Source organism: Dromiciops gliroides, chromosome 4 (genome assembly GCF_019393635.1).
Source record: "Dromiciops gliroides isolate mDroGli1 chromosome 4, mDroGli1.pri, whole genome shotgun sequence".
Taxonomy (NCBI): Eukaryota; Metazoa; Chordata; class Mammalia; order Microbiotheria; family Microbiotheriidae; genus Dromiciops; species Dromiciops gliroides.
The window spans coordinates 494029562-494042942 of NC_057864.1; the positions used below are offsets into that span (position 1 = coordinate 494029562).

The 13381-nt window shown below is 45.4% G+C and overlaps 1 protein-coding gene across 1 annotated transcript in view; it reads left to right on the forward strand.

The window, feature by feature from the left end:
• Positions 1-2855: 2855 nt before the first annotated feature.
• The window catches only part of TRPM8 (transient receptor potential cation channel subfamily M member 8), a 70567-nt gene continuing 60041 nt past the window's right edge, over positions 2856-13381 (forward strand). The window contains 5 exon segments of the mRNA XM_044002758.1: positions 2856-2928; positions 3698-3811; positions 6598-6671; positions 12459-12615; positions 13138-13315. Coding sequence (XP_043858693.1) covers positions 3698-3811; positions 6598-6671; positions 12459-12615; positions 13138-13315 — 523 coding nt within the window. The 5' untranslated portion in view covers positions 2856-2928.

Here is a 13381-nt window from a genome sequence, read left to right on the forward strand (position 1 = left end):
GAACCCCCAAATAACTAGGAGGTTGTTCCTCCTTTTGTGTGCATGGGAGGGTCTGTAAGTTTAGCCCAAAGAGCATTTTTTATCTGGAAAGCAGGTTCCACAAAACAGTTATAAAAGACATGGTCTTGGGTGGAATTTTTGAGTGAAGGTGTGAATAAGGTGATCACTGGGCTACAGGACCACAGAGGTGCCAGGGCCTCTGAGGCACCCACCACACCACCTTCTTTTACAGGTGGAGGGCACCGGTTTTACTGGAAGAGCTTTTTAGCTCACTCTGCACCCACTTCCCAGTGCCTCAAAACTTCATGCATTGGCAAGAACTTATGCCCTCTTATGCCAGACCCACAGCTACAGGGCTAAGATGGCCAGCTCTGCCCCAGGGAGTCTCTCTCAAAAGCCCCAGAGAGTTTGTGGGATGGGCCATGGACAAGGGTCCATCTGGAGCTGGAAGAGACCTCAGAGGTAATCTAGTCCAACTCCCTCATTTTACAGAGGTGGAAACTGAGGCACAGAGAGGTCTAATTCCTCTTCCAAGAGATAATCCTATGAGATCATCCATTCATTCAACAAACAAATCCAGTCAAGTTTTCGAGTCAATTCAACATGCATTTGTTAAGAGCTTACTATGTGCCAGACACCAAACTGAGCACCAGGGATACAAATAAAGACAAAAGACAAGGGGTGGAAACATGCAAACAGTTTTGTGCAAACAAGATGTGATCGGGATAAATTGGAGATAAACTCAGAGGGAAGCCAGAAGCATTCAGGCTAAATCAGAAAAGGCTTCTTCTAGCCCAGGGCTTCTTCAACTTTTTCTACTCAGACCCCTTTTTCCTTTTTTTTTAATTTTTAAAATTTTTTTTATTTTACATATAAGGTATTTTATTTTTTCCGTTACATGTAAAGATAGTTCTCAACTTTTGTTTATACAAGCTTTACAATTTCAGATTTTTCTCCCTCCCTTCCCTCCCTCCCCTCCCTCCCCCCTCCCCTACACAGCAGGTAATCTGATATAGGTTATATCTATATGTCTATATACATATAGATATAGATATATACACACACATATATATACATAATAACATTAATCCTATTTCTGCATTAGTCATGTTATAAGAGAAAAATCAGAGCAATGATGAAAAACCTCAAAATAGAAAAAAACAACAGCACCAAAAACAAAAGAAATAGTATGGTTCATTCAGCATCTATACTCCACAGTTCTTTTTTTTTTTCTTGGATTTGGAGATCCTCTTCCATCATGAGTTCCCTGGAACTCTTCTGTACCATTGCATTGGTGAGAAGAATATAGTCCATCACAGTAGATCAACACTCAATGTTGATGATACTGTGTACAATGTTCTTCTGGTTCTGCTCATCTCACTCATCATCAGCCCACGAAGACCCTCCAGGTTTCCCTGAACTCCTCCTGCTCATCATTTCTTACAGCACAATAGTATTCCATTGTATTCATATACCACAACTTGTCCAGCCATTCCCCAATTGATGGGCACCCACTCAACTTCCAATTCCCTGCTACCACGTAAAGAGCAGCTATAAATATTTTTGTGCATGTGGGTCCCTTTCCCCTTTCCATGATTTCTTTGGGAAAAAGACCCAAAAGTGGTATTGCTGGGTCAAAGGATATGCACAGCTTTATCGACCTTTGGGCATAATTCCAAATTGCTCTCCAGAATGGTTGAATCAGCTCACAGCTCCACCAACAATGAATTAGTGTTCCAATTTTCCCACAGCTTCTCCAACATTTATTATCTTCCTTTTTTGTCATTTTAGCCAATCTGATAGGTGTCAGGTGGTACCTCAGAGTTGTTTTAATTTGCATCTCTCTAATCATTAGAGATTTGGAGCATTTTTTCATATGGGAATAGATAGCTTTGGTTTCTTCATCAGAAAACTGCCTGTTCATATCCTTTGACCATTTCTCAATTGGGGAATGACTTGGATTCTTATAAATTTGATTTAGTTCCCCATATATTTTAGAGATGAGGCCTTTATCAGAAGTACTGGCCTCAAAAATTGTTTCCCAGCTTTCTGCCTCCCTTCTAATTTTGGATGCATTGCTTCTGTTTGTACAGAAATTTTTTAATTTAATGTCATCAAAATCATCCATTTTGCATTTTATAATATACTCTATCTCTTGTTTGGTCGAAAACTGTTTTCCTTTCCAAAGATCTGATAGGTAGACTATTCCTTTCTCTCCTAATTTACCTATGGTACCACCTCTTATGTCTAAATCATGTATCCATTTTGACCTTATTTTAGTATAAGGTGTAAGATGTTGGTCTATGCCAAATTTTTGCCATACTATCTTCCAGTTTTCCCAGCAGTTTTTGTCAAATACTGAGTTCCTATCCCAGAAGCTGGAGTCTTTGGGTTTATCAAACACATTACTAGTGTCAGACCCCTTTTTGCAAAAGAAATCGTTACGCGACGCCAGTACGCAGGCACATAAAAGAGGTGCACAAATCAATCGTCTGCTGCCGAGCTTTTGGGTCCCCTACATTCAGTTACATGAGCCCCTATGGGGCCGTGACCCACAGTTTAAAAAGCTTTGTTGTAGGAGATAGGAAGGAAGGCAGGAAGGAGAGAGGGGACGGAGAGCGTCCCAGGAATGGGCGAGACGCAGAGAAAACGCCCAGAACCAAGAGCTGGGGAGTCTTGTTGCTGGAACCGCCCGGAGACCCCTGTTAGTGTAGGAAAGAGTAGGTCGGAGGGGAGGAGAGGGTAAGGAAGCTGGGGGGGGGGGCGTGGCCAGACAGAGCAGTTCGTACTTGCTCCTGGAGGTGACACAGGGCCCACGTGACTGGACCTGCGCGTTAGAAGGATCACTCCAGCGACTGGATAGAGGATGGACCGGAGTGTGGAGAGACTTTAGACCCCCCCCCCCCATTAGGCTTTGAAGTAGTCCAGGTGTGAGACGATGAGGGTCTGAACCAGGGTGAGGGCAGTGTCAGAGGAGAGAAGGGGGCGTACTGGGGAGATGGGGCAAAGGAAGAAATGACAGAACTTACCGTAAAGGAGTCAAGCATGACGTCACCTGTGCACAGGCTCAGGCACATGGGGATGTAACTCCCAACATAACGGTCCCCGAAGGGATGACAGAACTGTAGCCTCGTGATGCGGTGCTGGGGTACACAGGTGTCAGGCTAGGTGGAGAAGGCAACTCACCAGCAGGCATGTAAGACGGTGGTACCCAGCTCGGTGGGGGAGGGAGCAGGTACAGTGTACCTTCAGACCATCCTGTGAGGGCAGAGGGAATGAGCCAAGGACAAAGGAGAGAACTCCTGGGAGCCAGAATCTGGGAGACCTCCACTCTCTTCAGGGCTAAAGGTTGTGACTCAAAGTCAAAGGCACCTCTGTGCAGAATGACCCAAAGCCTTTGTGCCCCCCCCCCCAGAGTCTAAGCCTATGCTGGCACATCCTAGGGGATGGATCCACACCCTCTCTTCTGCAAACCTGAGAGCCAATAGGGTGTCCTGTGGTCAGGAAGGCCTGGATCCCCGCTCTGCCCACAACCAATGCTGGCGGGGCACCCCTGGACAAATCCCCTGGGTTCCAGGCTGCTCTCAGAGACGAGAAGTTCCAAACAATTTGCTGATCAAAGCTAACAGAAGTTCCTTTGTAATCTAGAGGGAACGGCACCTCCTTGAGCTGTGTTTCCAAATCTGTTTTCTGTCAGATGCATTGGCCTACGGGGAATAGCATGAGAAACCGAAGAAATGGCACCATGGAGAGCGTGCGAACGCTCTACTCCAGCATGTCACGAAGCACAGACCTGTCCTACACTGAGAATGTGAGTAATCGGCCCCGCCATGGGCAGGCACAGCCTCTTCCCATCATCCTCTAGCGGAGTCTCCTTTTGGTCCCCAAGAACAAGAGGAGGACGGTGCTGCATCCAGGGACTTCTAAAACTCCCTTTCTTTAAAAACACCGCATTGCACAGAGAGCATCAGTGTCTTGGTTGTTATTGTCAGAGTTGGATGTTTTTCCTCTCAGAGCCTGGCCTTCCATTGTAGAGTCCGCTCTAACAGCAGCTACGTTCACTATCTAAGCAGCAATGTGGATAATAGATAATAGAGAGAGGGCTGGACATGGCCAGAAGACCTGGGCTCTAAGCTGGCTGTGAGACCCTGGGCCAGTCATTTAACATCTCAGCGTCCCTGGCCACTCTCTAAGACTACAAGTTAGGGAATGTGATGATTAAAAAGTTGAGAGACAGCATTTCTGGGTAATTTAATCATTTTATTAATAATACCAACAGATTATTAATAAAAGGATGGTCATTTGGCCATCTCTCTTAGACCAAAGATCCTTAATGGGGGAGTGGGGGAGTCAGAGTTTACACACCCTTCAAAGAGGAGGTGTTCCTTAGGGATGCTCCCCTCTGATTGGTCAATCAAATAGGGGGTGGGCTATCTTAGGGTACACTCAAATCTCATCAAAGAGACATCAATTTCCATATCACTTCTATAACTGTTTTGATAACAGGGAGATTCAACATTTTTCCAGGACTTGTCTGAGCAAATACAAGGAGCAGGAATAAATTCATTAACCCAAATTTAGGATTTCTTTTTCTGTCTGATTAGATCTTGGCCTGGATAAATCTCTAAGAGAAATGTCCCACACTGGTTGGTTTCTGGATGAGGAAGTAGAAAGGGGGGAAACCTGTGTCCTAATACAATAATTAGTTATTAAATGTAAGAGAAAATATCCATTTCTCACAAGAACAGCTGCTGATCTGTGCTCATAAAACGAGTTCCCTAATGTCCAATCCCATCCCCATAAAAGACTGCCTGTACGTGCCAGCCCACGCTGTGGGACTCTCTTCCAGGACCTTCCCTGAGGTCCCCATTGCTGTCCTGCTCTACTTTCTGGGAGCCTCTTCAGACCATCTTCCCATTCATCAGACAGCAGTGAAGCCCATAGGCTGCCCCTTGCTCTCCGTGACCAGCCTGGCTCCTTTATCCATCATACACCTCTTAGCTCCATCCTTGACACCAATTGTTGTGAAAGACATATGGAGAGGGCTTTATGACTGATGAAACATTTCCCTTACAACCCTCCTGGGAGGGAGAGGGAGAGAATGCAAGTATTATTTCTGATTAAAGGTGAAAAGCCAGGGCTCAGGAGGGCAGTGACTTGCCTAAGGCTTCTCAGTCCAGGGCCAGAGCTTTCCCTCAGTCTGGTGATTTTCCACTAGCTTTAAGTCTCCCCTCTCCCTTTTGCTAGCTGTGTGACAGGAGGTTCACTGCTTGCCTTCTCTGTGCCTCAGTTTCCTTATCTGTAAAATAAAATTTCCCCAAAGTGCTTTCAACACTGTAAAGCCCTACGTAAAGCTATGGGGGCTGTCAGTGCCTTTAGAGTTGGGGAGGGACCTCAGAGGACAGGCAGTCCAACACCCCTTGTTTTAAAAACGAGGGAAATGAAATGCAGTTTCCCACAGTCACACAGCTAGGAAGGAGCAGAGCAGGATCTGAACCCAGGTCCTCTGACTCCCAACCCAGAACCACTACAGATGCCTCCCAGGAACTGGACTTGTGCCCGTTCTTTGATTTCTAGCTTTTTCTCCAAAGTTTGTTTCATCCATCCTAAAAAGACTTGACCAGACTAGATCCTGATTGAGAAATAGCCCGATGAAGCGGAAAGAAGGCTGCATGTGGTGGTTCAAGACCCAGCTCTGCCACTAACTCCTAATGGGACCTTCCATAATCTATAAACTGAAGCAGTTGGACAAGATGACCCTAAAGTCTCATCCAGCTTGAAATGGAGAATTCTATAATAAGCACGATCTCCAACCTGTGGGTAACTAGAGGTCTCCAAGGGTTGCCTTAGGCACTGAGGGGCCAGGGGATTTTCCCAGGATCACACAGTCAAAAGTGGCAGGGGCAGGACTAACTCAGGAGCCCCGCCTCCAAGGCTGGCGCTCTGTCTCCCCTCTCCCCTCACCCTTTCCCCCCATCTCTCTCTCTCTCTCCCTCTCTCTCTGTCTCTCTCTGTCTCTCTCTCTGTCTCTCTCTCTGTCTCTCTCTCCCTCTCTCTCTGTCTCTCTCTCCCTGTCTCTCTGTCTCTCTCTGTCTCTCTCTCCCTCTCTCTCCCTCTCTCTCTGTCTCTCTCTCTGTCTCTCTGTCTCTGTCTCTGTCTCTGTCTCTCTCCCTCTCTCTCTGTCTCTCTCTCCCTCTCTCTCTCTCCCTCTCTCTGTCTCTCCCTCTCTCTCTGTCTCTGTCTCTCTCCTTCTCTCCCTCTCTCTCTGTCTCTCTGTCTCTCTCTCTCTCCCTCTCTCCCTCTCTCCCTCTCTCTCTCTTTCTCTCTCTCTCACCCAATAACTGCTCTTAGAAGAATTATAATTCTTGGAAAATTATGATTTTATATTACCTTTCCTATCCTACAAAGCTCTAAAGACTTAGCATCTGTTACTGTGATTCTTTCACTGATCTTTAGAGCTGGGGCTTTTTCCATCTGAAAGAGGAAAATAAAAATGATTCTTGTTTTTAATGTGCTTATGTAATTAGCCAGCTCTTGTTCAACCACTTGAGTTTCAAAATCGCTTTGTAACATTTTGTTCTGTCTTTTTGTCCTAAGGATTTGCTGAATTTTATTCAGGAAAATTTTAAGAAAAGAGAGTGTGTCTTCTTTACAAAAGATCCCAAGGCCACGTAAGTCACTTCTGCTTCTGTAGTAGGTTCAGGGTCTGATTGCAAAAAAAAAAATCCATTCAATTCAATTCAACAAACATGTTAAGTACCTGATACCTGGATGGTCTTAAGCCTGGTGCCTTATCTGAAAACTACATGCATCCACCTGGTTATTCACAGAGAAGGTGGAGGCAGAAGAAACCCCATGAAGGATTCACGCACCATTTCTTAGTCATCCATTGTAAGCGAGGGAAGAGGGTTTGTACTTGAAGACCCTGACAGTCCATCCAGTCCAATTCAATCCCATGAGCACCATTCAACACCTCCCCCCCCCATTTTACAGATGAGGAGCCTGAAACCCCAGTGACTGGCCCACAGATACAGAAGTTTATGTAAGGAGCAGAGCCACTATCTGAACTCAGGTTTTCCAATTCCAATGTGGCTCTATCTATACATTATACCAGGCCAAAAAAGGTGGGCTTCAAGAATCACTTCTCAGTGATCCAGAACTACCAGGGCTCTATGGCTGGATAACAGTGAGAAGAGATTGGATACAGGGAGACCAAAGAGAAGGTTATTGTAATGGTTTGGGAAAGAGGCAATAAGATCCTGAATTAGGATCTGAGATATTTTAGTGGAGAGAAGGGAAAGGTGTGAGAGCAGTTGTCAAGAGAGAACCAAAAAGATTTGGCCATTAATTGAGCATAGGAGAGAATTAATGCAAAGGAAAGGGTTGGATTCAGATGAGGGTATGGAAAGAGAAGAGTCTAGGAAGACTTTGGGTTGTCTGTAAATGTGAATAACTAGAAGGAGAGGGTGCCTCAAAAGAAATTAGAGTGAAGTATAACAGAAGGAAGAACAAGTTTTGGGGAGGAAGGATGAAATGTAATAAGAATCCTTATAATGTCTTTGGGGTAGCTGGGTGGTGCAGTGGATAGGGCACCGGCCCTGGAGGCAGGAGGACCTGAGTTCAGATCCGGCCTCAGGCACTTGGCACTTACTAGCTGTGTGACCCTGGGCAAGTCACTTAACCCTCATTGCCCTGAAAAAACAAAAATAAAAAAAAAAACATATAATATCTTGTACTTGGGTTCAAAGGTCTCCTATCCTTACATCCTAAGTACAAGATGGGAGTGGCATGGCTAGATAGCCACTCATCTGAGATAATCAAATCTGTGGTATTTGGGTAGATTTCAAACTCATTCTGAGTAAACATTCTAAGGTGACCTTTAGCCGCACAGCAGTTGGTTCTAGGGAACCCATGGTCCTCCTGGCTTCTGCCCTAGGTCAGCCAGAGTCACAGGATTACGTATAGTTAGGGGCATTCCAGTTCAATAAGGCGGACCTTTGATAAGCTGGAGAATATTAACCAGAATGGATGACACTTGGGGATCTATTGAAGGCCATGTTCAGCCCCTGGAAGATGGGGGTGGGACAGGAGCAATGCTGAGGGCTCCCTTCAAGCACTTGAAAAATCTCTTGTAGAAAAGGGTGAGCCCTGGGTTGCCCTTCCCTGAAGATCTTGCAGCTAGGGCAGGATGGCATTCATTGAATATCTTGCAGTGAGGATTCTGGGGTGTTCAGGCTGCACTGGTTGGCCACCGAGATCCCTTCCAACTCTGAAATTCTAGCAATTCTGTAATTCTGATTCTTGTGGCAACAGAAAATACCAAGTGCCCTGAGACTTCTCTTTCTGGCAAGCCCCTGACCTCTGGTCTCTGGCATAAGGGCAGCTTTTGTGGGCGTGGTCTAAGAAATCAAGCTTCCTCACACCAAAGACTCACATCAGGATTCTTACCTGCAACACTTTTGCTAAGATGAGCTTCAGTGCCCAGCATCTTTTTATTCCTTTGGCTCCTCACCCACCTCATACCACCTGAAAAGGTTTCAAAGGGTGGTGCATTCAATGCCTCTTTCTCAAGTCTATCTGAAAAATGCCCTTAGAAGTTCTTGTTGAGAGAAACCCATCTACTCATGCCCAAATAATGTGGTAAAAAAACACAGGACAGAAGTTCTTGTTGCCCTTCAGGGCCTCCAAAAAGTACCCCTTCCTCCAACAACACCAAGGTAGAATGACATAGAAAAGCCATGGCTCCAAGAGAGGGAGAAACTTGACTGTCACTTAACTTAGCCTTGGACAGTTTGTTGAGAAGCTGGGATGAGCAGAAGAGCTCCTGCTGTCGTCAGAACTATCTGACATAACCTCCAGAACTCATGGGGCCATTAGCACTTGCTAAGGTGAGTACTACGTCTCACTTTCATAGGGAACTTCAGTTCAGTCAGTAGGGGATGGAGGAGAGAGAGAAAGAGGATTGGCCTCAGGCTTCCAATTCCACTTCTAACATTCTGGCTAGGGCAAATCACTCAGGCCCTCACCTCCCCAGACAGCTAACTCTCTAAGCCGATAGATTTCTAGTAAAGTTTGTGCTGAGCTGCATTGCTAAAAGGAGTCCTCTCTACAAGAGAAGTCAGAGATGCCATCCCTGTGAGATCAGCCTTGTTCAGCTTGGCCCCAGAGGGCCGAAATAGAAGCAAGGAGCGAAGATACAACAGGCAGATTTAGAGTTAATCTAAGGAAAAGTTGCTCAACTGTTAGAATTTCCCCAAGGTGACATGGTCTCCTCCTCTTTAGAGTTTGCCAAGCAAAAGTTGCTTAACCACTTGTCCAATAGAATGTAAGTTCCTTGAAGGCAAAGCCCTGCTCTTCACTTTGCTTTCCTCTTCCCAATCCACATAGAACTTTTGCAGTGGATTGGATTGGAGGTTTTACAGGGAGGATGAGAGTTGGACCTGTGGGTGACTGAGGTCTGTCTCATCCAGCCCCCAAATCCTGTGATCCTGGAATGATTTTAGAATTATCCACATGCTAAAGGTCACAGTGGGCAACAAACCACAGTCAGAATCTGAAGGTTACATAGCTGTCAGCAAACAGTCCAGAACCCAGGAGAAAGCTCTGGAACCTTCTGAGCCTCAGAAGGAGCTCACCATAGCCCACCAGCTTCAGTGGATCACAAAGGCTCCTTGGGCCTCATCCAGAACCAATACAATGCGAATTTGCACAGAATTCTGCCAGGAAATCATACAGGGGTTAGAGAGCTGGGGAGAGAGAGAGGAGGAGCTGGTAAGAACGAGTATGTTTGAAAACAGTGGAGGGGGAACAAATGACTGCCCCCTCCCTTTGGGGAAAAGAGGAAAGAAAGGAGGAAAGTCTGAAAGAAGGGCTCAAAACAGAGCAGCAAGGAATCCTTGGGACAGAACAGTTTTCCAGTACAGAGTAGTTTAGGTCAGATTGCAAAGTGCCTGAGGCTATATTATTCTCCCAGGTATGCCGACTTCAATCTACACCAGTTCATACAAGTTTTGTCAGGCTTCTCTGCATGAGATTGCAAAGGCAGGCTGGGTGGAAAGAGAAGAAGAAAGGATGGAGGACAAGACTTTGGGAAGGAGAGGGAAGCCATGGGTTCTAGTGAAGAGAGGGCTAGCCCTGGAGTCAACAAGCTCTGGGTTCAAATTCCACCTTCGATGCTTGTTAGCTGTGTACCCCCAGTAAGTCACGTAAGCTCAGTTTCTGGGGAATTTGGCAGGATTCCAGAGGCCCCACGATGGAGTATCTATTCACATCCTGGAAAATAGAGGTGGTGAACTCAGGGGGTGGAAGACAGACACTTCTTCAACATGGGCAACTTGGGGATTTGTTCCAATAGCTGTGTTGCTCTTTTTTAACACAATGGGGAGATTTTTTTAAAGTGAAAAAACATTTAAGGAAAAGTTAAACAAATTCAATGAGTTAGGTTGGACTCAATGGCCACTAAAGTCCCTTCTAATCCTAAATCCATGATCCCAAGACTCGCTCCATAGCCTGCCTAAAGAAGCAGCTTGTACCGAGTAGGTGCTTTATGAATATCTGTTGCATCGAAGGAGTTCTAAAAATGGTGGGAGGAAAATCAGTAGAAGGTGGTACCCAAAATCCTAGGGATAGAGTCTGTGGCAGGAAAGGGTCAGCAAAAACACCCCAAGTCCCAAGGATATCAGGGAAGATGAGGACAAGAATTGGGCCACTGGCTATTGTAGAGATCATGTGGGGAACAGAAGTCATGTCTTGAGGTGTTGAGAGAGGGGAGTGGTGAAGAATTGGAGACCAAGCTGATAAGACAACCTTATCAAGAAGTTAATTATTAGAAGCTGGGAGAGATGTGGGAATCTTGTTAGACAGAGCAGAAGATTCAAGGATGCAACGCAGGGTTTGTAGACAGATGGGAATGGGTCGCCTGAGGAGTTGGTGGGCTCCCCCTCACAGGAGAAAGCAAACAGTCCATAAACTGTTGTTAAGAGAGGAGATTCTTGGGTTGGCCTTAGTGGTTTCTGACATTCCCTTCTGACTTTGAGATTCTGCCATTTGTTGGCCAGCTCTTCCTTACCCCTGAATCTCCCTCAGTGCCTCACTTGAAGTTTGTGGGACATTATCAGTAAAGAAATTCTCGCTAAATGAATATTTTTAAATCCTCCAATTTTAAAATGTTTCAAATAGCATAAAGACAAGATTTTTCATTATATGGATAATTTTTCTTTGTTTAAGATGATAGCTGGGTATTCATGCAATATTCCAAGGAGTGCTGATTGTATGAACACTCCTGTGGGCACTCACTGTCCTGATGCATTCATTCTATGGGTGGATGAGTGGGAGAGCGGGTATCTTAAGATCTCAAGGTTTTCCAAGCACCGTGAACAATGCCTGTTCTCTAGGGACTACATTATGTTCTAACAGGGGGAGACAATATATCCAGGGACATGGTGGCCAGGGAGGAGTGGTTTGGTTTAGAAAGCTACAAGGATGGGGAGTCAAGCCATAGGGGAAGTAGACCGGCACACCTTTTCCAGGAGCAATTGCAAGAGTGATTTGATCATAGTTAGTGGTGGTGGGGCTTGTCCTTCATTCTCAGAGGACCGTGACATCAAGAGATGATATCATTACTTGAAGTGAATTGGATCGAAGGGAGTCAGGGCTGTGCAAAGTCATCAGCCTCGCCCTCTCCTCCAGGGTCATCAGAGTGCAGGCAAGATATAGGCCAAGATTAATGGCCTGGCTATGGGTGCATGGGAGAGCTGGGCCTTTTTAAGCCTTGGTCTTTTCCAGGTCTCATCTTGTCTGAGGTGATGCTGATTCAGCAATTCAGGCTAGGCAAAATGAGGCAAAGAATGGCCTCTTTGTTCTAGTCAAAGAAATCAATCTGGAAGGGGAAGAGCCTCAGGGTCTTGGTTATGATAGGAGTAGAGTGAGACATGGCTGTGGCCTTCTTGAAAACTGGGCCATATGAGGGGCTCACCAATCAGGATGGGGGAGGGGCAAAATAGAGCCCCTGGTGGGGGACTGTAGAGCAGAAAGGGTTAAGACATCTAGGATATGGTCACTAGTGGTGAGGGAAGGGTCATTGTAAGAAGATGAGTGGGAAGGAAAAAATATCACTTGAAAGCTTGTCTTCAAGAAGAGCTGAAAAAGTGGGTCCCATGGCCCACCTAAATGTTAGGAGCATCCTTAAGCAGAGCCCAGTTGATTTGCAGAGGGCATATGTTCAGCTCACCAGGGTCCCCATCCACAAAACCTTTCCATCTTCTACCTGTCAGAAGTTGTAATCCACTTGTACTGCCTTTGAGGAGCCAAAGACATCAGAAGAGTAGAAAGATTTCAGTGCAGGAATCTGCTGTTAATTAAAGGAAATGGGATAACATATGTATGTGTCACCCACAAAGTCTATATGAATGGCTAATCCTTTCTTCTTCCTTCCTCCCACAATATATCTTTTTACTCAGAGACAACATGTGTAAATGTGGCTATGCTCAAAACCAGCACATAGAAGGCACTCAGATCAATCAAATTGAGAAATGGAATTATAAGAAACATACCAAAGAATTTCCTACTGATGCCTTTGGGGACATTCAATTTGAAACATTAGGGAAGAAAGGAAAGGTAAGTGTCTATGTGAAATAACGAGCCAGACCATAAGTGGGCCTAGCCAAGGTTTCCTTGAATGGTTTTATAGAGGGTTTGGAGTTGAGATAGGGCAGAGAGAAGGGAGAAGGCAGAAAAAGAAAACAGGAGTAGGGAAACAAGCATGAGGAAGAAAAAAGGAGAATTGTTAAGAGAGGGGAGAAGATCCAAGATCATTTTGGAGGAAACTACCAATTTTGATCAGAGATGACCAAAGGCCTTGACTCTGCCACTAACTAAATGGTTGAGCTCAGGGAGGCCAAGTATCTTTTCTGGGTCTCACTATCTTCATTTGTCATGTGAAGGCAGTGAACTGGTTATTTGTATACATTCCTGCCAGATCTGCATTTCCAAGATTTTCAAACTCAATATGTAATGACTAGAGCATCATAAACACATAGAATCAAGGATTTAGGGTTTAAAGTGTCATATAGTCCAAGACTGACTGAATCAGAATGCAAATTAATGCTGCTGCTGTTGCTTCTTCCCCTCTCCATAAAGTACATCCGTTTATCATGCGACACAGACCCAGAAATCCTCTATGAGCTGATGACCCAGCACTGGCACCTGAAAACCCCCAACCTGGTCATATCCGTCACTGGAGGAGCCAAAAACTTTGCCCTCAAGCCACGCATGCGCAAGATCTTCAGCCGCCTGATCTACATAGCACAATCCAAAGGTGAGAAAGCCTATCATTAATTGATTGCCAAGGATTTTGTTTTTAACTAAGGTTCTTGACCTGAAT